The sequence below is a fragment of the Desmodus rotundus genome, chromosome 3 (assembly GCF_022682495.2).
Source record: "Desmodus rotundus isolate HL8 chromosome 3, HLdesRot8A.1, whole genome shotgun sequence".
In the NCBI taxonomy this organism is placed as follows: Eukaryota; Metazoa; Chordata; class Mammalia; order Chiroptera; family Phyllostomidae; genus Desmodus; species Desmodus rotundus.
The window spans coordinates 131,475,485-131,503,079 of record NC_071389.1 but is presented as its reverse complement, the minus strand read 5'-3'; the positions used below and the strand labels follow the sequence as shown (position 1 = coordinate 131,503,079).

Genomic DNA, 27,595 nt, shown 5'->3' with positions numbered 1-27,595 from the left:
TAAAACAAATTATTTCATTTAGTAGCTTATAAAGCATGGAAATATGACTATAACTTTGGATTTTAAGGAAACTGTCAGAGATAGTTTTCAATGTTATTTATACTATTTACAACAGATTTTATAGTAAGACAAGAAGCTATAGCTGTATTTACAAAAGTCAAACAAATTTGGGACTAAAATGAGTTATGATTTTTTACTGACTTATTTTAATATACTTTGAACTCCTTATTTTTCAAATGTTCCATGCCGACTTTTCCCTCTGTTCTTTATAATAACCATAAATACAATTAGTGAACATAAATGGCATTAGGGAATATTGTTCTTTCAAAGACTATTCCACTTAATTACTATACAGAGCCCGCCTGGAGGTAACTTCAATGCCAGCTCAGCATTAAACCCCTCATGCACCAAGTCATCCTCATTACTAGTGGCCACACCCCTTATCCAGGACAAGAAAAGAAAATATAGCAATATATCATATACGCTATAACATTTTCTGAAAAAACAAAAGGTTCCAATTTTGGTTTTGAAATCATTTGACAAGAAGCCACACACATGTAGTTTGCCATTGGTTATTATTTCCCAGCAATCATTGTACATATCCAGGAATCATGGGAAGTGAGAAGGTATGACCTAAAAATTGTTTGCAAATAAAATGAAAAAATCATGAATGTTAAATTGACCATGAAGTTGATATAATGTAAAATTTTATACATATTTAATTAAATATGTATTCATTTTGATTATACATTTCTCAAATTTGGGGATCAATACATTTCTTAAAGCTTAGAATCTCAAATATTTTGTGAACCTCAGACACTGTACATAATCCCTAACCAAATGCCATTTATAGGCCACTGAGTGTTCTGAGGCCATGTAGCTGGTCTCTGGAAAGGACCCTGTTTCCAGATTATAAATCTCCCTTAAAATGTGGCCCACACAGAAATAATGATTATCTCTCAAATTACAGACTGTTTTTTTAAATCACAGTAATTTTTACTAAGTCAAGAAGATACGCTTTTCCTTTCACTTAACTTCAATTAAGCGTTTATTTATTATGTGCTTTTAAAAAAATTCATTGATCATTTTCCATTCTGGATGAATGATACACCCCTTCAAGGCACAGCAAACAACTAATAAACTGACACAAACAAGTCTTCTTGATAGACATTAAATATGAAAACATCTTATGAATATTGCAAGCAGCCTTCGGGATACAGAGATAATTATCAGGCCAATGAGTTAGAGTGGAATGGACACTGGATGTGTGGGTTTCAGAAGGAAATCCTTGCTTTCACAGATGAAAGTGAGTTCCTGAAATAGGGTTTCCAGTTCTGTCCCAGTAAAATAAGACACGCCTCAGTAACAACTTTTTCCTTGATATTTCTACCTTACCTTTTAAACGTAATTATATATTATATATACTATATATATATGATGAAATTTTCGAATACCTCATTTCACTATTAACTTAAGGAGGAACCAAAGTCCACTGCATGTCATAGTATACTGAATGTTCAAACAATTTATAATGAAATCTCAAAATCCCAGAGCTGAACAATAAATCCATATTAGGAATAGAGAGGGAGGAAAATCATTCTGAATTGGTGACAATCTAAACCATAGAATGCTTTCGGCAATAGTAGTGTTACTTTCAATTAGTTGTAGTAACATTAATGGCTACAAGAAAAATTATAGTTTATGTGGGCTATTATCATATTTTATTATTTTTAAACAGATGGGAGACGAAGCCACCAATAATTAGAGGGCAGAGCGCATGAGGGGTTTAAAACTGTGCTGGTATCAAATGTCGCCACTGAGACCCTGCCCCCGTTGCTGTGTGAAATCGATGACTCACCTATAGTTAGGTTACATAAAAGCCCCGTGCTTCCCTCAGCAGGCAAACGTGTACTCACAATCTTGCTCAGATTAATTCTTTAGGAAACCCTCCATCCAGTCCCAACATGTTTCCCCTTACAGGGCAAGTTTCAATTAGCTCTGTGTTAATATGGATTCTGATTCAGAAAAATATGACAACACATGGTATATTTAAAATTTAACTTTTCCATTTTCTCAAAAGATGTCTTAAAATTTAAACTTTTAAAAAGTGGTATCATGGTTACATATTTCCTGCTAACGTAAGAATCTGAAAAGAACTGCATCAGAAAGTATCTCCTCTATCAGCTTTTTGTTAAGTTAAAGTATCTCTACCTGAAGAAACATGTTTTTTAAAAAATTACTATTTTTCATTTAATTTTCACAGAATTTGAAATGTTTTATTAATCTGAGATAATCTTCTACCAATGTGAGAATGCCAGGTAATAAAAACTATTTAAAATAAATGGGAAAACAAACCTATTATAAGACTTGACATGCAATGTTTTGTATTTAGAGCAGGTCATTCTGCATAAAGCATGTCAGTAAATTCTACTACTTTAACCATGCAGTGAAAATTCCAAAACCAGGGGCACTGAAGTGACCTGCGCCAATACTGTGTGTCTCCCAACTTAGTCAGCTTCTGTATCAGCTTCCATCAGCATAACAATGTCAAAGTATTGGTTTAATCAAAGTACATTTAAATATTTTCACATTTTACCACTTTGCCTATCAAATGAACATTGACAAAAATGTTAGCAACGAATTATACTTGATGAGTTAGGGATTTTATATTACGCTACTATTTGGCTCAGTAATTACACTTTTAGAAATTTATTCCATACTATAATAATTATCAGAAAAGGAGAGAATACAACACAAAGATGTTAAATACAGAATCATTTATAATCATAAATATTCAAAAAAAGACTAAGAGGCTTATAACGGGGATAAACATTTTTAAGAAGCAGAGTAAAAGTTAAAAATTCTTATGAAACAGGGTTAAGGAAAACAGCAATACATAAGAATAAGCCAAATTGTTTCAACAACCTAAAATGCTTGTGAAAAAAGGGAAAAATCATAGATATTACAACATTAATGGTGTATTGTTCCAGGATAGGAGGACACAACTTTATTTACTTCTTTGTGTTTCTGATATTTAAGTTACTTTTATCATCCATGCTTTACTTGTATAATCAGAAAAACATCATTAAAGAGATGCAATCTTTACCTTTTTAAAATTGTACCTAAATGTATTCCACTGCATGACACTTACACGTATAGGTTACAAGGGTTGGCACTGTGTGTTCTCAAACTATATACGAGGTCATTCTGCAACCTCCTCATGAGTAATATCATTTGTGGAAAATATTTCCTTTTCTTAAAACTAAATATTAATTCCTACTCTTGTAAATAGTCGTACTGCAGATTTCACTTACTTTACCACAATATTTCCTAAACACCGAGCCTTCAGTTTCTGCATGTTGTCATCCAAAATCATAACTTCAAAACAAAATAGAAATAAATTAATAAGGACTTTGAATAGAATTGCATGACCTTAAAGCATAAATATTTCCATACTATTTCCACTCTAACTTGAAAAAGGCATCTTTTAAGTTCTGTGAGACTTGAACATATATAAGTAAGCTAAAATGTCTCACAAAAAATGTAAAGAGTATATGCTTTTGATTTCTAACAAGAACATAAATTTTCCTTAGAATCTCCCTTAAATAAGATACCATATTTTGAACATGCTGGTAATTTCATAGTCTATATTCCTATCTATTTAAACATATCCTTCCATTCCATCAAAACATTAAAAATATGTTGCTTTTCAAAAACTAAAAGGAAACAAGTAGGGTTTTAAAATACACTAAAAATATTTTAAGCAATAAAAATAAAGTATTTAATAGCCTGGAAACACTGTTTTTCTGATTTAAGGCTTCATTTCCACTTACAAGCCTCACAGGTCAATTTAACCTTCCCAAATATTATCCCAATGCTTTCTGTGTTACACTGTTAACATCCCAAAAGATATTATGAGATCAAAGCCTTATATCGATATTCAGTAACCCTTAGTGGAAAATGGAAATGAGGATATATCATCATGTTTTAAGCTTTAACAGATTGTTTGTGTTGCTCACCCATCCAGTTTATTGTGCTGGAAGAAGCTATGAGAAAAGAAGGACATTATCACCAGAGAAAAAGAATCACTCCCTTCTTTGTGTGCCTAGAGCACTTCGTTTTAAAATTCTATTCTGATGATCATTAGCAAGGTAACTCTGTCTCTCACTAGATTGTAAGTTCATTAAAGGTGGAGGCCATGCCTAATTCATCTTTGTTTCCCCCAATCTCAGTACAGGTGCTGATTTATTACGTGCCTCTGAGCACATTCTATTACCCCTTGATTCCCTATCTAAAACGTGAGCGAAATTCCTTTCTCATAGTGTTGGTATAGGAATTACTTGAAAAAAAAATAAAGTGACACATTTGTCTAAGGTATTCCATAGATGTGAAGTTGTGTTATATCATATTGCATGTTTTTCAAACACAAAAAATGGTTTTCTTTCTTTTGTCAAAAGAATACTCCTAGGGATGGGGAGAAAAGGCATACAACTGTAATTGAATAACAATAAAAATTAAAAAAAAAAGAATACTCCTGCTTTTTCATTCTAGTATTGACAGTTGCATTATGTGTTTGAATCTCTGAGAAGCCACAGGGCACACAAAGATCATGATCATGAAGTCACTATTTCCTTGGTGATAAATACTTTAGTTCTAATGTTTAACCTGTGCCGTCTGTAAGCCAATGGCTTCCAGACAATGAGAAACTTCTGTATTGAAGTTCCAGGGGACATCAAAGCTTGATGCTTTCTGACAACCGGACATAAAAGTGGCACTGAACTACCGAAAGGAAGACGTGGCCGACATCTCCCACAACCGTCGGCCCCTAAAAACGGCTCACCACAAAGGCAGTTTTTCTGATAAAAGGAGTAGGGATGGCAGAACTGTTCAAAAGGGAGGATTTCACTAAAACTGGATTCACCTTTCCAGGCCTGGAGATGTCACTGACTTCAGAGAATATCTATTTCTGCCCTTTAAAAAAAAACCTTAAGTGTCTTTATAAATATATCTGCTGGGTTAAACCAAATGAACCACATTTCCTTAACTAGTCATTGTGCAAGGAGGAAGACACCACGTTCCAATTTAGAGAAGCAGAAGACAAAGCTGTAAATTTTATAATTTACATGCAAATGGGAACTATATGTAGAAATATTTTTCTGTCCCACAAAGCTAGGTTTACCTCATAAATCTATTGTTAAATTGTGTGACCTTATACAAATAATATAACTTCTGTGTCTCATTTTCCTTGTCCATAAAATTAAAGAGTGAGTCTAATTTGAGTCAGACCATCTGGCCTCTCTGGAGTACGGGTAACATCACCGGCTTAGACTTAGTTCATCGGCTTAGTTCAGCCATCCTACTGGGTGTCCCTTGTGTTAATGCTTTGCTGTGCTACATCACTATACAGCAACCCTAGGAAGCATGTGGGATAAGGAAATTGAAGGCTTGAAAAGGTAGATGACTTCCATAATTAAATGCAACTAGGAAATGCATGCGGTCCAAGGGTAATTATTGAACTTCTATAATCACTATCAACAATTTAACAACAAATACTGAAGGATATTTTATCTCATTATCATATATTGCCAACATGGATGAAGTGATTTTTGTTTTTAGAATCCTCACTCTTTATGTTTATCTTTACCCAAAAGCTTCAAAAGCCTTATCATCATTCTTAAATTAAAAGGCAGCATAATGAAAAAAAGGGAAAGAACCTGCCGCTTTTGTAGCAAAAAGAAGCAAACAAACAAAATAAGTAAAATATGTGATTTGTATCAGCTTCAGGACCTAACCAGGTCCTGAGTTACCTTAGGGAAGTTATTTAGTCTGTCTGGGCACCAGTTAGTTTATCTCTAAAATAATAACAATATCTCAGAATTAAAAATACTTCAGCATGAAGTGAAATAATATACCCAAATTACTTGGTACCTAGCAGGTTTCTTACATATTAATTTCACATCCATATTTTTATTTAAATTTTATTTTTTCAATTGCCGTTTACATTCAATATTACTTTTATTGGTTTCAGGCATACAGTATAGTGGTTAGATAATCCTATACTTTACAAAGTGTTCCCCTGATACTTCTGGCACCACACATAGTCATTACAACATTACTGACTGTATTCCCTAAGCTGTACTTTACATCCTGTGACTAGTCTGTAACTACCAAAGTGTACTTCTCCATCCCTTCACCTTTTCCACCCAGTTCCCCAACCCTCCCCCGCTCTGGCAACCATCAGTCTGTTCTCTGTATCTATCACATCCATACTCTTAATATGCCTTATAAATGATGTTATTTTCTTGGTTATGATGTCATAACCCAGAACATATCCTTGGAAGTCTACAATCTTACTTTTGATCAAATTGGCTAATAATAATTAAGGCATTTCTTATTAATACAGGTGTTCATTTGATCTAATAGTAAGCACCTAGCATGTTTCATGTGATGTGACTTGCACTATACACATACACAAAAATACCAAATTTATCAGTCTCACATATTTGAAAAATTCAGGGTCATTTCTCACCATTGTATCCTGGAACACATTTTCCTGCTTGTCCTGGAGGGGGTGTTTTAGAATTACCTAATCCAATACACGATGCTGTGATCGGGGATCCAGTCTCTGGAAAAAGAAACGTTATTTATCATTTAATGTTTCAACCTGAGATCAGGATTTCTTCAGGGAGTCCACTGCCCCTCTCCACCAGGTTTGTCACAGAATTAAAATGCATGAGGAATAGATAAATAGTGCAAACGCATTATTTAAAAAATTAAAAACCCAGCAACTTATGCCACATCAACATTTTAAAACTGAAGGGCCCCCATTTAGAATACTGTATATGTAGAGTCGTGCTTCTTTTAAGGAAAAGAGAGTCTTCTCTGGAGTCCTCAGTTGTGCGTGGCCGGTGTGAAGAAGGGAGAACCGTGTGACTGGAAGGGGTTTACGAATACAGGTTCAAAACAAACGGATCTCTAGAACACTCTCGCGTAACTCACCTAAAGTTATTTTATCATGGTAAATAATGGCTTTGTGTGAAGTATTTATAGCTTAGTCTCTGGAATAAGTAACCCCAGAATTTTAAAAACACCATATTCTAATATTTTTAAGAACTATACTTGCCTAGAGACCCCGGCATCTGAAGCTGAATTTATCAGTGCTTTATCAAGTTGCTATCAATCTGTGTTTCCTAGACTTCTAGAAGTCCCAAAACATAGGAAAAATATATTTATTCTATGCTGATTATTTCAGCTAGACCAGAGACTTACCCACAATTAGCCTGTACTGATTAACAAAAAATGTTAATTTTGTTTTTCTCTATCTCCAGTTTTAACAGTCAGAAAAAATAGCAGTTATTACATAATAACCATAGTTCTAAAAGTGATTATTTTATGGAAGAATGCATTTGTTATTATTAGTAAATACAAGTGTAAACTAACAGAAACTTTTAAATACGAGATTCGTATTTTGTGGAGGGCAGGGTAAAGGAGTGTTGATAGTGAAAAGTTTCAGAACTGTTGGCTTAGTATTACACACACACGTACACCCAAGGGATTCCTTGCCCCAACCATCAGATCCAAAGTAATCCAAACTCACAAAAACATCTATCTTCCTAAGGATTCAAAATGTATTCCTTCCACTACGGTCTCTACCATAATTTATCACACAGTTATATCACTTTAGAATGATGGGAAGAATTTATTACTGTTCTTTATTTTCCAGCGTCATTCAATTTATTATTCACATTTTATGGATGGTGGCTCAGCTGGCATCAATAACAGAGGATGGACTCCTGAACATTAAAACATAGTCCCTAAGTCACAGCCCAGCGCTTAAGGTGCTAGGCCGTACAATCACTGCCGAGGAGAAGCACCGAGTACCCAGAGCAGGCGTTTTTGATGTTTAACAACGAATTCTCAAGTATTTGCATAGCAAGACAAAAAACGGGAACGAATTTTATGAAATGGCACTTCATCAGCCGCGCCACACCCTGGCCATTCTCAGTCCAGCACAGTCGAAGCACGGGAGGAGATGCGCATGTGTAGAAGGGTGAACAGCACTCTTCCCTTTGCTTTTTAAAACTGCCTGAGTGCCCATTTCATTATCCTTCAAAACCGATGGGGCAGACAAGAGCAGTGGTGAGATAGGAAGCAACCCTGTAGAGTGAGGTCCACAGACAGAGCAAGGTGACAAAGGAACAGAAGCTACTAGGTCACCTTAGCAGAGGAGCTCTCCCCTTCAAGATACTTCTATCCCCCTCCCACCCTGGTGGGGAGCAGCTGCTAAAGTATAGCTGGTATATTAAAAATAAATCTTATCAAGTTTAGTTTATCATTAAGGGTACTCCAATCATCTGAAGTTCACATTCACTACATTTCTTTAAAATAAAAAAAAAAAGCTTATTGATTTTAGAGAGAGAGTAAGGAAGAGAGAGAGAGAAAAAAATCATCAATATGAGAGATAAACATCAACTGGCCACCTGCCATAGGCACACAAACTGGGGATTGAACCCACAACCCAGGAATGTGCCCCAACCGGGAATTAAACCCCAACCCAGAGGTCAGTTACAGGATGGCACTCTGACCACTGAGCCGCGCTGGCAGGGCTCAAACTCACTACACTCCCTAATGACATAAGACTTGTCAGCAACTCACCAACTGAGACTCTGGACCCCACAAATATAACTTCCAATGCCTCTAGTACCTCTGGCCTAAACGGAAAACAAAGAACCACAAAACAAAACTCTAACTGCACCCTGCTTCAACTCGTCTTCCCGTGTATTCTTATGAAAGATGTCAGCACTGCTCTGCTCTTCCTGTAAGATTGGGAGAAAGGGGGCATGGGACGAAGAAGTGGGAACAAAACCTAGTCTCAAATAAAGACAAGAAAGGGTCAGGGAGGCACTGTCAGTACTGACTGCCTCAGTGAGCTGACCTCACACATACTTCCTGAAATTCTTAAGCATATTTGTACAGTGCTTACATATTTATAATCTGTCAGCCTTCAGCTGTTTTGTCATAGTTTATGATTATGAAGGAAGTATGAAAAGCACATCTTTATGTAATTATTTTGATGGAATTGTAAGGGCAGTGAAAAGGATTATCCAGTCAGTTAAAGTATATAATATTAGTTTATACTCTGAACATTAATAATTTGACTATCTCATTGGTCTAACTTTGATATTCATTTAAGGGATTAGGAAAAAAACTGTTGTGAGTCACATGCAAAGGTTACTATCAGAAAAAATGACATTCCTAAGACTCTAAGCATAATAAAAAGCCATACTTAGGGAAAAAGTCCCCCGAGAATGACCATAATGGTTGTCGTAGAAACTTTGGTTTCCTGTCTTTATACCTTCGAATGTCCTAAGGCTCCAAAACTGAACCAGCCCTAATGCAAGCACGCACCTGTGTGCTCAGACATTCACACACAGACTGTGTGGCCATCCTGGCTCTGAGGCTGGTCCATGTGCCCATCTCCAAACTATATAAAGAAGTCACATGACTCCACTCCAGGAAGACAAACAACCCAATGAAAAAATGGGCAAAGGACTTGAACAGACACTTCTCCAAGGACATACAGATAGCCCAGAGACACATGAAAGGATGCTCAGCATCATTAGCCATCACAGAGATACAAATTAAAACCACAATGAGATATCACTTCACACCAGTCAGAATGGCCATCATAACTAAATCAACAAACAGCAAGTGCTGGTAATGTTGTGGAGAAAAGGGAACCCTAGAACACTGTTGGTGGGAATGCAGACTGGCACAGCCAGTGTGGAAAACAGTATGGAATTTCCTCAGAAAACTAAAAATGTACCTGCCTTTTGACCCGGCAATTTCACTGCTGGGATTATACCCTAAGAACCTTGAAAGACCAATCCAAAATAACCTATGCACCCAATGTTCATAGAAACGCAATTTACAATAGCCAAGTGCTAGAAGCAACCTAAGTGCCCATCAGTAAATGAGTGGATCAAAAAACTGTGGAACATGTACACAATGGAATACTATGCAGCAGAAAGAAAGCAGGAGCTCCTACCCTTTGAGACAGCATGGATGGAACTGGAGAGCATTATGCTAAGTGAAGTAAGCCGGGCAGTGAAAGACAAATACCACATGATCTCACCTATAAGTGGAACATAATCAACAGAACAAACAGGCAAGCAAAATATAAACAGAGACATTGAAATTAAGAACAAACTCACAGTAACCAGAGGGGAGGTAGGAGAGGATAATGGGGGAAAAGTTTTCAGGAACATGTATGAAGGACACATGGACAAAACCAAAGTGGGTTAGGACTGAGGGTGGAAGGTGAAGATGGCTGTGGTGGTGAGGAAATGGAGACAACTGTACTTGAACAATAAAAAAAAAAAAAAGATAAAAAGAAAAAGAAAAAGCCCCCAGGCATGCTTCAGCCCTTTCAGCCCTTAACCAAACTCTGAAGGCCTCCCAATGCCCCATCTTAAAGATGTTCTAAAAATGTTTGCTTCACACTGTCAGCTACAATTAGCAGCTTAGCATTTATCCAGGGAGATAGGAAATCCGGGTGTGACATTGTGCCTGGGAAATAGCTATATTACACACTACATTTGGAGAGATCTTTCCAAAGAAACCTCACCTTAGAAACACACAATGCTTAGCAAGGTACTGATACAAGTTCTGTAGATAAAAGACAACCAGGAAGATGGCAGGGAATTGAAGAATGTGACAGATAAAGTACCTTGGTACATTTCTATTCATACTGTAGTAGAAGCTAATACAGACACTGCACTCTTTTGCATGTGTCTTTGCTGCCTCATTCTACCTTATTGCCTTAGTGAGTTGTTACCTAAATGAATTTTCCTTAACAAAGGAAAGAGAATATGTGTTATTTTTCAAATATGAATTATGCAGTATAAAATGCATATATATTTATATGTGTGTATATATATTTACATATATAAATAGATATATTTGTAAATGTGTGTGATATATATTACACCCATATAAATATATAGATTTACATATATGTTTTACATATATATATATATATATGTAAAAAGAGAAAAAGAGACCTAACCTAGAAAATTGAAACCATTTGCCCTGAGACACGTGGAATAAGCAAGTGTATCTCATGAGGTTCTCATGTAGAATAAAGAGAATTAGAAGGGAACAAAAATCACCCAGACTGTGTCTCAGAGGAAGAATAATAGTTGTGACAGGAAGTGAGACTACTCTCTCATGTTTGCAAATAGAAGTAATGGTGGTACATACCACTTGTTAGCAAATACTTATTGAGCAACTACTATATGTTGGTGCTGTCATTAGAACTGTGGATACAGGAATAAACAAAAATGACCAAAATTACTCTCTCAGGGAGTTCACATTCCATTTGGAGAGACAAGCAATAAAAACTAAACTAAAGCAAAATATATGGCCTGTTAAAGAGTGAGAAGCATTAATAAGGTAAAGAAGGCATAAACAGGGTATGAGATGTAATGAGAGGAACTACAGTTTTAGATGCGGTGGCCAGCGAAGACTACCTTGAGGAGGTGACCTCTGAGCAAAGACCTGAAGAACAATGCAGACGTGCCATTCACATATCTAGAGTCAAAGAATCCAAGAGGAAGGAACCGCAGGTGCAAAGTTCCTGAGATAGGTTTATTCCTGGAGGGTCTGAGGAACAGTAGGGCAGGTGGTGTGGCTGAGGCAGAATGAAGGAGGAAACTATTAACAGGAAATAAGCTCAGAGAGGTAATGAGGAGACAGAGCACGAAAAACTACTTCAAAGTCCTTGTAAGACTTTCAGCTTTTAGTCTGAGTGATGTTGCAAGTTAATTAGGGCTTTTAAACCAAGAAGCTAATGAATCACAACAATGCAAATAAGATTTACTTAAACACTGGCACATCATTTAGGTTCCGTGACCAGGTTTGTTTTACTTGGTGCTTTGAGAGAGATGTAGGGGAAGAAATGCTTGGGCAGACAGAAGCTACACTAGAACAGTTGATTAATGGTAGCGATTCCTGTAGCTTCCTCAGCATCAGAAACCAATCCACAAGAGAATCCACTAAGGCCCAGTTAGACGGTACACGGGAGACAGCCCACACAAACCAAAGATGATCACTTTTGTTACATAAGTGTTAGTGTGCATACAGATCAACACAAAATTTCTGAATGGCTATGGGCAATTATAAAAATCGTTAAAAATGCATATACCCTTCAACTCAGTTATTCCACTTTAAGGGATGTATACTAAGAAATATTTGTAAGAGTTCACAAATATTAAGCATCAAGGATATTTATCACAGTATTATCTATATTAAAGTTTAAATGGTTGCCCCCAAATAGGGAATATTTCATATTAAGTAATAACACAAAACCATTCAATCACCATTAAAAAAATCTGATTTGGAAATAATTCTCAAAAAATGTTGTTTAGAAAATCTGTAAAACAGAATACCCAATATAATTATTAAAAAATAATATATGTGAAGCAAAAATTAACATCTGGACAAGACACACATTACAATTTTGACAGAAGTCACAAATTTGTCTTCTACATGGTAAGCAAAAGTGATGTTATGTTGAAGAGGCCAAAAGGCTATATCTACAACATTGGAATTTGTCCACAGTGGGGATTAAAGAGGCTACAATTTGTTGTTTTTTTAATGATGTTTTTATTATTATCCTATTAAAGTTGTCCCAATTTTTTTCCCTTTGCCCTCCTCTGCCCAGCCCACCCCTTGCTACCTCTGTTAAACCCCACACTGTTGCCCATGTCCATGGATCATTCCTCTTCCCAACATATGAAACCTATGTGGTCTCTTTTAATTTGGGCCACATTTTGATGGTTCTTCCTAATAAAAAAGAATGGGAGTGGCACTTTGTTTCAAAGCACAAGCCCTCAGATTTTTAAAGCACTCTTCCTGGAACCACTGAGCCACAGATAAAATGGCCCCCTACCCTGAATCCAAGACATGCCATGTGCAGGTATTTCCGTCAACAATCCTGAGTCCAGCCTTCCAGCCATTCCCAGGCAGGAGACTGAAGCCATGCTGGACCCACCAGAGCAGCGCAACCCCCACTCAGTGTCTGAGTTGTCTCAGCCGACAGTACCTACAGCACAAACCCCCAGCTGATCCCTGCCTTCAGCCCGGATACAAAAAATCATTAGAGGTGGTTGCTGTTTTAAGCCACTAGGCTTTTGAATTTCCTTTCAAACAGTAGTAGATACTTGGAGCACTCACCATTAAAAATCTTTACAAAAATATTTCAGAAAAGAATCAATGCAATTGTCAAAATGAGTTGTGCACGTAAGCATATGAAAATATTCTCCCGGCCTATAGCTAAAATCAGATTTTCCTAGTGTGCCTGAAAATTATTTGTATCAGCAGGACCAAGCACAGTCCAGTCCCTGACATTTTATGCTCAGGAAATATTTGCTGACAAGTAATATGTATTTTTTATGTGATTTTTGGTTCCAGTTCCCATTATTGAGATCAGGATTCTTCAAAAAATAGCAAATCACAAAATGCAATCCCATAATGAACCAGAGAGCAAGTGAAACAGAGAATTCAAGTAAAAGGAAAAATATTGTATGCTACTGCTATATTTGTTAAATGTTTTTTCTCATTCCAAGAATGATATTCAAAGGTCAGTCCTTCAGTAAATATTCATTAAATGTATTCTACTCACTGGAAGGCATTTTGGGGGAGGAAGGAAGTGCTCAGGGTGAAAAGATAGTTTAAACAGGATAGCAGCATGTTTGAAGGTAGAGAAGTTAGACCATGGAGGGAGTGGCTGCCAGTTACTCAGCAGCGTTAACCTTGTGGGTGGTGGGTGGACTAAGAGCGATAATAAGAAACAAAGCGAAAGAGATGAACAGAGGCAGGTCCTGGAATGCCCTCTGTGCAACGTTAACGAGTCTGGACATAATTCCAGGAACCCTGGGAGACAAGAGGGGTTCGTAGCAGAGGCAGTTTGCTCAGTATTGCGTTTTAGAAACATCTCTTCAGTTGGAAGGTGGAGTGCTAAACTCAGGTTCACAGCCCAGTGCAGGAAATCAGTTAGGTGTTAAGGTTCTTATACAGGTGAGCGGTAGTAGAAGATGAGACTACATTTGAGTCATACTCAGAATCAAAAGGTCTTGGTGACTGGGTATGGAGAAAAAGAGCCCCAGGTTTTGGTTTACAAATTAGAATTAACAGAGAAAGAAGAGTAGCTGTGAGTGAGGGTTAAGGAGAAGAAGATGGTGGCAGGGTCACAAGTCCTGCTCTGTAAACAAGAGCTCCTGCTGCATCTGGAAATCTGCTCTTCTCCCCCACTGTGGTTCTAGAGATGCTACCTTTAAGCAGTATGGATTCAGAAGCTTGTAGCCCATGCAGAGAACTATAGTCCTGGAAATAAATCAATTCAGCAGCCTGGTACCACTGAGTCATATTAATCACAGCATCGTGATGGGCATCGCAGCAATTTGTAAAGAAACCATTCTCTCCACCTCTGAATCTATACCATGAGCTATAAATAACTTGAATGGTAATAATGGAAAGAAAGCAGGAACAGTGAGATATACCAGTGAAAGAAAATCAATTTAATCTGTGTGTTCACGAGATGGTACGATTACTGTTTGAAATACTTAATTCAAAGCAGCCTACCTTTGCATACTGGAAGCAGACCATTAATGCCAACTGTGAGACATGGGTCTCATCCTGCTCCCTTACCAGCACACTGCCTCAAACGGGGGAGAAACTCATAAATAACCTGCAGCTGAATTAGATAAGAATACTGCATTTAGTAAGGCAGAAGATAAGACGCATGAAGACATAACTCTGGGCACCACCAAACAATGACAGCTGTGGTTCTAATCTTAACTAGTTGACTTTGGGAAATTACATTGTGATTACTTTTTCTCACCTATAAACAAAACTCTTATGTTCCAGGGTTTCCTGAGTCTGGATTACCAACAAGCCAGGATGCTCTAAAATTGCCTTTGCAATCATGAAGTGTCATTCATAGAGAGGCAAGGAAAACAAAAACATTTATTGAGTGTTACTGTAGACCAGGACCTCGGCTGCATCACTTGTACATATTTCACTTCATTTCAAGCTTCCAACAGACCCATGTGTAAAAGCCTGAGCAGATCAAAAATGTGCCTGTGGCTGCAGCGTAAGTGCTTGAACCAGGTTTTAAACACAATCCTACTAGGATTCAGCATTACTTTTCACAACCCACACCGCTTTTCCAACAATAGTTCCATGTTGTCTCCAAATGGGAACTGGGAACTCCTTTGTGGGGCCGATAGACCCACAGTGCAGGAGTTCATATGCAATGGGAGGAAACCAAATTTTCAGACAGTAAGGTTTTTAAGGAAGAGTTTAGGAACTCTTTTTCCTGTTAAAGATCAAAAAAAAACATGACACATATTCACCTTTCTGGAGTAGATTAAATGTAATTTTTGCCAAGGGCAAGAGAAGTAGAATAGTTGATACTGCAAAGACCAAACCAACTTTACATTATTAATCGATTTTCCAGTGTTTAGTCTCTTGTCAAAACATTATCTGATATAATGAGCACAAATAGAGATTCTTAACAGCAATTATTATACCTATCCTAACTAATTCATGTATAGTAATCACATTTGAGAAATACCTAAGTTGAAGTCATTTCTACATTGTAACGCTATGAAGATGAAAATATGTGATTTGGTGACTGCAATTTGACTTGGGGAATTCATTTCCAGATGGATTAACAATTGGTAAACAGTTATTCACTTTCAAAGAGAGAAAGCCTCATCAAGCCTGCCTTACATTTAACAAAAGATTATTCCTTCTACAAACCAAATTCACATAGCTTAGCTCTAAGCTCCTACTTCTCAAATTATAGGTAAAAATTGCCTACTTTAAACTAACAAAGGCTGCTCTAAATGAGAAAAAAAATGTGGTTGCTAGGCAACAAAAATGACATCAGGTCTTTCTTCTCTCTCACCAGATGGATGCTGTCAGCATCGCTAGCTGAACATTGCTGAAATGACACTGCGTCTACATCACTGTTTCTCCCTCACTCACAACTGCTCAGGCTAAACTACATAAATTTTCTTTTCCATGAATGAAAAAAGAGATATATTTATTTTTGACCATTACATTGAGAAAAAGAAAAATGCAACAGACAGTAGTGATTCATTCATACTGCTAAAGACTCTGAGTTTTACTCTTTGAAAGCAGCATAAGGTGTATCTGAACAAGTTCATGGGCAATGGCATTGCCAGTCCAGTCCAACCCAGCCCTTCGAGTTCCAGTGTGCACTTCAAGAGTGTAGTTCAACGCACTGTATTTGAAAATATAGCATGCACATTGATGAAAACCAATCACCGTAGCCCAAACTGGATGGACTCAGAAATGATTAAGTAAACTCCAGAAGCAGGAATGACAGAGTTGAAGGGTCAAACTTAGGAAGGCCCATTTAGTTGTATAAGAAACATTTTACTCCAAGATCTGCAGCCAGAGGGAGAGTTGCTAGTGACAACTGGCCCCCAAACCATAGAGAAAAGGTTTTAAATTATTAAAGATAGAGTCTTCAAGGTAAAGTCACCAAGAAAATGTTTTTCTTATTGTCTTGTCAGTCATATAGAGCCTCATATGTGTAAGCCCTAGGAAGGCATTTTCCTGAAAATATATAGGATTTTGTAGGGGACACAAGATAAATACATTTAAGCTAGAAGAAAGTCACATAGCTAGCACATAGCTGTAAAATGTCTTTTTAAAAGGCAGAAATAACAAGAATTATAAAGCTTCCAGGGATGAAGAAGATTCTTTATTATAAACTAAACTTCAAACAACAAACTGACAGATTGAAATCTTTCTGCAATAAGTATATCAAATGAGATGCACAAAAACAGAATGTCAGAGAAGCAAGGGTAACAAAGGAAAAGGGTGATTTAGGAAAGAAACAGTGGCTTAAACTTTGATACCTTAGCTATAACATCTTCAAATCTTGGCTATATGTTCACAATTACTCTACTTAGGAGAAAGGAGACAGTACCAAATTTGAGCCTGTACCATGTCCTATAAAGATCTCTGCTTAGGCTAATTATTTTAAAACTATAATTACTTATTCAACTTTGTGGTTTTGATTCTTGTAAACAAAATGTATTGCTGTCTTTTTAAAAATTCTGTGCTAATGGATCTTTCCAGATCAACAAAAGGATGAAGACTAAATTGGGCCAGCCTAACCAATTTTTGAGTTTAGAACTATTGTCTCAGTCGTCTGTTCTCAGGAAATATATCCTACCAAACTGCAAAAAATAAAGATTATCATGTCAAGTAAAGTTGACACACTTTAAAGACATGGTTTAGGATGTGTATGCTTTTAGGAACAATGATTTTGATTTAAACAACAGCATGTTTGAATTTGCTGGAGCCTTTGGGTCTACTTTAATAAAATCAAGAATTATCAGATTCCTCCTAAAAAGGAGGAGGATTTAGGGTATACGGTCTGTCCAGAAGGTATCTAGCCATGTAATATGAAAAATAGAGACATTTATTGAAGAAGATACAAGATACAGAAAACATTGTGCATAGGACAATGATGTCTCAGTCCCCTTCAATAGGCACCTTGGGACCTCACACAGTTCTCCAAATTGCCATCAGCTGCCTTGTCATATCTTCTTGAATCTCACGGGTGCACTGAAATATCTTCCCTTTCAAAGGTGATTTTAGTTTTAGGAAAAGCCAGAAGTCACAGGGTGTCAAATCTGGGCTGTAGGGGACCTGAGTCACCTGTGTTATTTGATGTTTCGCCAAAAACCCTGCAGAAGATGTGATGTGTGAGCAGGCGCATTGTCAAGATGAAGCTGCCAGTCACCAGTTGCCCATGGCTGTGGCTGTTTTTATCATATTGCATCTCTCAACTGACAAAGAACATTAAAGTAGTACTCCTTATTAATTATTGGGCCTGGAGAGGTACTTGTGATGGACAACACCTTCCCAATCAAAGAACACGGTTAACATGGTCTTCATCTTGCTGCAACTTTGCTGCACCTTCTTTGGGCCTGGAGAACCAGGCAACTTCCATTGGGATGGCTGGGCCTTCATTTCTGGATCATAGCCATAGACCCATGATGCATTCCAGTTATGACCTTCTTAAGGAAGTCTGATCCATTGGCAGCAGTTTGAATAAAGTCATTAACAACTCCAGCGCAATGTTCTTTCTGCTCTGGTAGCTGAAGCCATGGAACAAATTTTGCCACGACACATTTCATGCCAAGATCCTGTTCCAAAATCTTGGACACAATAGTGTTTGGAATCCCCAGATCATCGTCTAGTTCTCACACTGTCAGTTGCTGATCTTTGTTGATTGCAGCTCGTACATGTTCAACATTCTCAGGTGTTTGACACTTTCAACAGATTCCCAACCATCTTTGAAAAGTGTTTGTGCCACACTTTCATTTGTGCTGTACTCATTGTATCATCTCCGAAAGCCTTCTGAATCATCCAAATAGTTTTTGCAGAGGAATGTTCAAACTTAACACAAAATTTGATACTAATTCATTGCTCTGCTCACTCAGTCATTTTAAATGCAATGGCCACACAGTACACATGCTCACTCAAAGGTGTCTACCTCCCCCACTGACTAGTACAGTGAAGTCGGCATTGTTCATGCATACGCATTCCAGCCCACTCTCCTTGGCTGCCAGGATGTCATACAAAGCATTCTCATTATATCAACAATGACTGGATTTTTTCCAGACAGATTTCGTATATAAAATATACTTACTTCAGAACTGGCAATTGCAATTAAAACTGCAGCAGTTCAATCAAACAGGGGTTGAGCTATTGTGATTACTTCAAGATACAAGAACTCAGCAAAAATGGCCCAAGGAAAAAAATTAAGATCAATAACTTCAATCATCACCAATGTCTGAATCCATTAGGTGACTATGTTTTCTCACTGAAATCCCTCCATAGGTTTTTAAAAATTCTATGAAGAAGTGTGGTCCTCCATTGAAATGATGGTAACAAAACAAGTAAACTGACAACAAAGTCATCCAGTGCTGCTCAGGTTGGTGATCATTTCAATTACTTCATCACTTCCTAAGCATCAGGACATTTGAAACACTTTCAACATAAACTCTGTATCTTCTCATGGAGACCACACAGACATGTGCCGCCAGCAGGTGGGAAGAATCATAGCTTCTTTTGATCTAAACCATTTACCAATTGTCTTTTATAAATGCCGTTATGGAACTTGAATATTCTGAGTCTGTAGCCATCGTGTTCTTAACTGAGAGCTAGTGAATGAATAAAGAGTTTCCACCTAGGATTAAATAACATTGAAAGGTGGGATGTCAAACTGTTCTGTTATCATAATTTCTAAACCAGTACCATGTCATATAATAAATTGAAAAGAAGGAAGGAAGAAAGGAGAGAGGGAGAGAAGGAAGAATAGGAAGGAGGGATAGAGAGAAAAAGAGAGAGAGAAAGGAGGAACAGGAGAAAGAAAAAAGAAACCTCAAAAAGGAATAAATTCTAATATGTTTTTGGTTGTAGTAATCTCTGAAATTTTTTTTTTGTGCTTGGTCATTCATTCATAAGAAAAACAATTCCTTTATAGTCACCTTAAGTGACTACAATTTTTTAAGTGAAAAAAATTCTTAGGAAGGACACTGTGCACCGAACTGACAGGTTTTCATTTCTAAAATTGTGCTGTCTGATTGTACAAAAAGCTGCTCTTAGTACTGAAATGATGTGTAAGAGTACAGTGTTCACCAGAGGATAATGAAGTTCTGTCTATGTTTTTTGGCATGTGTATTTCTATATAGCGATGGAACAATGATCTGTTTTCTTAACTTTCCCATTTTAATTATAATTGTGGCATCTCTGTCTCTCAATCTTTATGTCAAAAACAAAATGAAAATTTTAGTCAATGATCCAGATGCTTTCAATCACCTTATCTATAAGTTACTGTGAAGATAAAATATCTGAGTGAATGACAAAATTCATCTTTTATAGAGATTTATGAATCTAATAGATAGAACCCACTTATCTACATTTAACAAGACCAATTTCCTTCATGAGAGCATTAAATGTTTACATTACTACAATTCAAAACGCTTAGAGGTCTTAATGCTTCGGTGGTGCTGAATAGCAGCAATTCTTTATTAAAATACCCCTGTGAGGAATCGATCTGCTCTTGAATTTTTCATAGATTAGTTCTCAATTTAGAATCTTAATATTATTCAAATCAGATATCGAAGTTGATACTAATGGGCCAAAAGAGGATGTTAGGCACTGGACATGCATTGTTGCTAATACAAATTGCACACAGGTAACAAAACCAACATGGCAATAAAATGGATTGATTGCGGTGTGCCTTCTTATAACCCAAGTCACAGAAACTAATCAAATTTTATTCATACATCTTACTTACTTAACATATCCCTTAATAATTTCAGTTACATATCACAGTTTCTAAACAGCTCATGTGTACACATACATTAATGTAATCAGAGAGCAAATTCATTAATAATACATAGTATTGGAGGCTCATAAGAGTGTGCAACTGTATAAAAAATCAATTTCTAAGTCAGTAACAAGAGAGACCTTGGGAAAACCTTGAGATTTGAAATCCTTTGGTGAAAGCTTAACATTCCCTCAATTGTTACCCAGTTTTTACTGGCATACCTCTTGGGGAAGTATTCTGCCATCTCCTTGATATGCAATATATTAGGAAATTCATGAATGTGCTACAGATGCTGAATTTGTCTTTCCTTTCCCTAATACTTAATAGTAACCCACAAAGTATTTATTTTCCCCTCTGAGGATCGAACATTAAATTGAGGTCACCATAGACAAATTTGATATCCCCTCAGGAAAGGTGAATAGTTGCAAATGGAAACTTCAGTATCACTTCACAATTATTCACCACAACATACAACTTTGAAAAGAAATAACTTTTTCAATGCAAATGAATGGAGACTCTAACTAGATATTGTTGGTAGCTGATAGCTGCATCACTTCGGGTGAATTTCTTTTATAAAATACAAAATTGCCCAGCCAGTTAGCAAGCTCCTACCTGCCTATCCATGTGTGTGTATTTGTGTGCTTTAATTGGACACAATATCAAATGCTGTACAGTTGAATGGGGGGTGGGGGGGTGAAAAGAATCAGTCACTATTAGTAGAAACCCACTCTGTCTTCCACAGTAATGAGCAGCCAGTCAAACCTGATTAAAGTGACAGCACACTGACATAATGTGCTATTAATTTCCTCTGAACAATACATTAAAGAAAAATTGCAAATTCACATGAAACTTAGTACCCACCAGGGACCTCATATGCTTGTTTCTCAGGCTTCAATGAGCTTTTCCATAAGCCTGAGTGCACTAACTACATACATCTGCACAGGCTGTTATACACAAATATATCAATAAAAAGTAAAAGAATTATACTTATTAATGCATTGCTTTCCTTCAACAAGCTTTGGCACAGTCAACTTTAGGAGGAAAGAAAAATCCCTTTGCAAGCATTCGTGTAAGGTCACTTCCGTGACGGAAACGACCCTTCTACCCGACCAGGAAAGGACAGCCATCTCAAAGGTGACAAGATGGTTTTCTCCCCCAGCGGAGGAAAATAACTGTTTGAAGTCTCCTGGCAAATAAGGGATGCATCAATTCGATAAATACTCTTCCTTACAGAGGCAATAAGTCTTTATTTGTTTTTATGCATTTCTACACATAACATTGCTCTTTCTCCAAAGTCAGTGTTACCTATTTACTAAGTAGTTACAAGTCTAAATTTACCTAAGAAATTTCTCCTTCAGTCAGCAGATCAAACTAAAAGGAATAGCAATTCTTTCTGATTTTCATGGTATTTAAGGAATGCATATTCTTCTCTGATCATTTATTCCATATCACATATTACAAAGAATACAGAAAACACGCTTTCTCACAGAATAATATTCACCAAGATAATATGAAAAGTACAATTCATCAAAATCAAAAGTTCTAAAATATCAAACACTAAACTTCAGTTTTAGTCACTCACTTGATCTTCTAGATTATCATCATTTTTAAAATCAGACATAGTTTTTGCAAAGAAACTTTATTAATTTTTAATTCAAATTTGGTACAGTTTTCTAGTTGCTCATGAGATAGGAATTCTGAAAACAGTGGTATAAAAGGGTTGATTTGATGTGTTAATATACGTAGAATTGAATTAAAATGATGTACATGTCAAAGCTACAGGGTTCTCCCAGCTCATAGCCACTCTCAGTGGTTCAGAAGGAAACCCAACAAAACCTCTACACTTACTGAGGAGGAAAACTGATTCCACATAATCTAGTCACTTTCACATATGTACACAATCATTCCTCAAAAGAAGCAGCAGAAAGTTTTTTTTTAATTATTATTTGTACCAAAGATTATATTCTATCCATTTGATATGATAATTTGTTTTGCCAGGATCACTTAGTGGGTGGAAAATAGAGAATAAACCAAACAGGTAAATAAATAATTATATATTATATATGTGTGAATATGTGTGTTTGTGTTTTGGAGAAAAAATACTTTTTATTTTTTGCCCTGAATGTTAGGCAGAAATATTCCATTTTATAGAACACAAGAAGGGAGGCAGAGAACCACAGGAAAGCCTGTAAATACACAGTGCTTGTAAAAAATTACCTTTGGAGCAGTGTGCAGGGTGTATAGGAAAGCAGAGAACAGTGATGAGTGATGAGAATAACTTAAATCAGGGCAGAGGATAATGAGGCTTCCACAGCTCAAAGGCAATGGGGTACTGAAGGTAGAATGAATCCAAAGGATACTTCAAAGAAAAATCTGAGTTTTAGTGACTTACTACAGATATGAAATGAAGAGGAAGAGAAGCAGAAGAGGTTTTTGGTGCTTTACACCCAGGGCCCAAGAGAATGGTGGCATCAATGTCATTTATGAAGACATTTTTATCAAGAGAATCATCAAAGAATTACTTATTTCTACTGAAACCAGAACCTCATAAATCCTGAGTTTGTGCCTGATGGTCAGAGTTCAGAATTTTCTCCAATCCTTGAAGTATTTTTGAGCATTTCTGCAATATTTATGTACATGCTTAGAAAATGCTCACCAGTTTGCCACCAATGGTCTAAGACGGGTACTCTGAAGACCTTTTTGGACCATTCCAGGGTCTCCACATCACACCGTTCTCCAGCCACAAATAATGTTTTAAACCTAAATATAAGAGGGACAGTGAGTTCAAATTATTCCTTGAAAATAAATTTAAATAATTTCATCTACTTTCTTTTAAACATTGTAGAATCTAACCACATTTATTCTCTGAGCAGAAGGCAGCCGTATTACCAGTATACCATACCACAGAATGGTGAGAAGCATGATTGGTTTTGACCCAAGTGTAACCAAATACACATCATTGCATTGAAGTGAGGTATTTCAAAAGTAGAATCCACAGCTACACCTTCTCAGTTCTGAAAAGAGCAACTGAGTTGATCTGTTGTATTCTCCAAATGGTCAAAGATGACAAGCCTTTTCCTGTTTGACACTATCTCTGCTCATTTTAGCTCTAAGTTTAATTTTATGTTTTGCTTAGGTCTATACACAAAACAAAATACACTCTCAAGTATTAGCTAAGACAACAAGTATTCTCATAAATATGATGCACTTGTTTCTTCTCACGAGTTCTTTTGGTAAAGATTCCTCTGATTCGATGCACGTTTCCCCTATTTCCAACTGCATATATAGGAAAGATAGGTGATTAAAGAGTAAATGCCATTACGGCCGCCAAGGTTTAAAAGGCTCTGATTGAAAGGAGTACAAGGTTACTGAAGATGAAGAATCCCTGGCTGGGAGCGCCATGCCACAGAATAAAAAGGAAGAAATAGGAATAGAATTGGTTGGACACAATTAGTGGTTCTTTGAGAGAACGACTGTTTTTCTTCCATTCTCAATGCCCACGACCTGTCAAGAAAGGGAATGTGTGTACAAAGAGTTAATTCATTATCATCAAAGTAAAAGAACAAACAACTTCAAACTGCCTACCTCCCCGAACAATGCAATACAGTCACACAATTTATTGCCATTCCCTTCACTTATATCATCTAATGAAGATTCATGGGGGCTGAAATATTCCAACCTTTATTTTCTAACATGTATTTCCCAGCTCTGCTAGAAACATGTATCTCATTCCATATTTATTTGTTTCTTGTATATTTTGACTCTGAGCTCCTTAGGAGCATTCATTTTTATACCTCCATACCAGTCAAAACACCTGGGAATTTTGGTACTGAAACCTTTCTAGAAGCTTAGAAAGATGAAGTACAGAATTGGGGAGATGGCAAAATTTATGTCAGCTTGACTCAGTCTATCAAGTAAAAGAGGAGGCATGCTGTTTTCATAAACTCAAATGGCAATCTAAAAGGCTAGGCCAAGACAGCTCAGGTTGGGTATATACAGAAAAGATGGGATGGTCACTCATATGTGGAATCTAATGAACAAAATAAACTAACAAACACAGATTGACGGCTATTAAAGGGGGGTTGGGAGGCTAGGTGAAAAAGGTGAAGGGTTTAAGCAAAAACAACAACAACAACAACAACAACTCGTAGACAGAGATACCAGTATGGTGATTACCAGAGGAAAAGGTTAGGGGGAAGGTAGAAGAAGGTAAAGGGGAAATAAATGGTGATGGAAGGAGACTTCACTTGAGATGGCGAACACAACACAATATACAGGTGATGTATTATAGAATCACACAAATAAGACCTACATAATTTTATTAACTAATGTCACCTAAATAAATTCAATAACGAAGTCAAGAGAAAAGAAGGAATGGCAAATCAAAGCTAAAAGAGATGTCTGGGGAATCCGGGCAAGGCAAGAGAAATGGGGAAGCAAGGTAGGGATAACCATGATGAAGGAAATTACCAGGGATAATAGTGGGGTGAAAGACAAGGAGAAATAAAAAAGAAATAATAGTGGAGTCACAGAGGAAATTTTAAAAAATCAGTGAAAGCAAAGGTACTGTAGAATCAGAAAAAAAAAAGGGTATAGTTGAGAGGGGGCAATTTCAAACTCTGAAATCTTTAAAATGTGTCTGTTCTGAAGGATGATAGTGTTTATGGTAGCAGAAAGAACCCACCGTTGAAAGACATTAGAAAACATGAGTGCATTGATAGAGGAATTTATCATTAAAATACTAAGAATCTCTCAAGGATGGTAGCAGTCGAGAGGAGAGAGGAAGTGCAGGACTTGATGGCTAGGGCTGCTCAGGAGAGCTCTGAAGAGGAGAGAGGGTGTCACAGAGAGGCATTAATTTTAATAGAAAATGAGCAATTAAACAAACAGAATGATCAAACTCTTATGGGGTCAACTTTAATATCCTCCTTGATTTTTATAAATAATCATGACCCGGAAAGTAGAGTCTGGCCTCAAAAGTGGAAAAAATGAGTTTAATAATTCTATGGAAAAATCTGGTTGCATACAAGCTGTTGAAAATGTGTTAATTAAATTTTAAGTATAAATGAATCACTGATAAATGGAGTCTACGCTTGAAGATTACTTGTGATAATTTTCATCTCTAGATGAGGGTGTTTATTCATAAGGATGTCAAAGGAGGCTTTAGTAAATATGTGTAAAATACTCAATGTAATGTTACTGTTCAACATGTGTTCTGAGGAAAAAACAGGATCACCATCTGCTAATATAAAGACATTCAGAGAATCAAATTACCTTATTGCAACATCTTATTTTTTTGAATGATGTAATTGAATCCATAAAAATTACCTAAATCAGTATTGTCCACCTGAAATACAATGTGAGCTACAAATGCAAGAAATAGATGTAATTTAAAATTTTCTAGTAGCTACACTCAGAAAAGTAAAAAGATAAATTAAAAAAAAATACATTTTATTAAACCAAATAAAGAAAAAATATTATTTCAACATGTAATGAACATAAAAAATTACTAATGATATATCAAAGTCTTTTTCCATATGTAGTCTCAATATGGGCATTTTGGGTGCTCAGTAGCCACGGTGGCTAGTGGCTACCAGATGGACACTAGCCAGGATGATAAAAAATTGTAATTACGCTGTCTACATAATTGCTCCTCAAACCATTAGATCAATAACCTTTTTAAACTCAGATCTGTATGCATGAATGTGTATGGATTTGCAAGTGCCAATAAATGCGCCAAAGACAACCTGTTACTTAATGTTTCTATAAGAAGACTGTCATCACAACAGCTTTGCAAAATTTTGGATTCAGTTTGGTTTGGTTTAACAATTTGATGTAGTTATAGGACTTCATATAATGCTGCAAGGAACTGTCAAAAATAATGTTTGAGTAGCTGCCTAGTGGCATATTTTCCAACTACATACCCAGAGTTATCTAGGAACCATCCTTTAATAAAATAAGTCACAAAAGTAAAATTTAAATGTCCTGGTAAAGACAGCGAAATATAATTTCAAATTTCAAATCAGAAATAATCCACTAGTAGTCTTTGTTATGAAGCCATTTGAATCAAGTAGATCAGACACGCTGGTGATTATGCAAGGCTGATAGGGCAATGTTTACATCTTTGAGAAAAAGGGAAGTAGGCAGACAAAAAGGATGAGCATGGAAGACCAAAAGGGGGTATTAATTAGAGGCAGAGGACTTAGGAAAAATGTCAGATAATTAGTACATATATATTTGCAATTTGAGGTAAAATTTAGATAATCAAATGTGTATTCAGTTATAACTTACATGAAATTAAAATATGGATTATCAGTTGAGACCTGATCTGACAGAACTATTTTAACAGAGTGAGACATTAATATATTAATTCATTAAAATAGGTTCAACAGAGATTAGTGTAAAGCCTTAAAGTTTAAAATGAGGCTGCCACATCCATAGTTTTAGATGCCATGCAAAAAGACAAGATTAAAAATATAAATACCATATCGTTAATGGTATGACTGAAACATATGAACATATTTCAACTATATCTTATGAAAACGATTCCTTGATATTTTAGAAAACTTCCCTGATTAAGAGTATTATGCACTTATAGGGTAAATAAGGAAGTATAAGTATCAGTTTCCTAGTAGTATCAACCCTTAGTCAAGAGTTCCATAGTGACATGTGGCTAGTACCTACCATGTTGTAGAGCGCAGTTTTATTGGATAGAGTTATGCTAGATTATTATAAATGAATTAAATATCTGGATGATATTCTGATGATGGTAACACATACAAAAATGAATCTACTTCCAAACATATAATACTAAAAAGTTAAACAAAAAGATAGCATACAATATTCAGAGTAGGAAAAAATGGGATGGGGAGGACATTAACGAGAATGAGACCTATACACCTTTCCCTAATTTTATATAAAACTGAGTACAATGCAAGACTGCAATAGAGCTCAAAAAGTAAGCAAAAGGGAAACAGGAAAGTGGTAGTTTTATCAAATAAATTTTCTCAAAATGGATGAGAAACTGCACAGAAATGGATAAAGAGCTAAAGATAAATTCTGGGGAAGAATTTTCAGGTAATAAAGTAGGGACAGAAGAATGCTAAAATGAATATTTTATTCAGGGTCCATAAACTACCAAACAAGTGA

General features: G+C 36.4%; 1 protein-coding gene across 3 annotated transcripts in view; it reads right to left on the bottom strand.

The window, feature by feature from the left end:
- Positions 1 to 27,595, bottom strand: part of ACSS3 (acyl-CoA synthetase short chain family member 3) — a 159,918-nt gene that overhangs the window by 35,450 nt on the left and 96,873 nt on the right. For all 3 annotated transcript variants that reach the window (XM_045187309.3, XM_045187310.3, XM_024579713.4), the window contains 3 exons: positions 23,103 to 23,206; positions 6,530 to 6,625; positions 3,315 to 3,378 (listed from right to left, as the gene is read on the bottom strand). In XM_045187309.3, the coding sequence (XP_045043244.2) occupies positions 3,315 to 3,378; positions 6,530 to 6,625; positions 23,103 to 23,206 (264 nt within the window). The remainder of the gene's footprint in view (positions 1 to 3,314; positions 3,379 to 6,529; positions 6,626 to 23,102; positions 23,207 to 27,595) is intronic.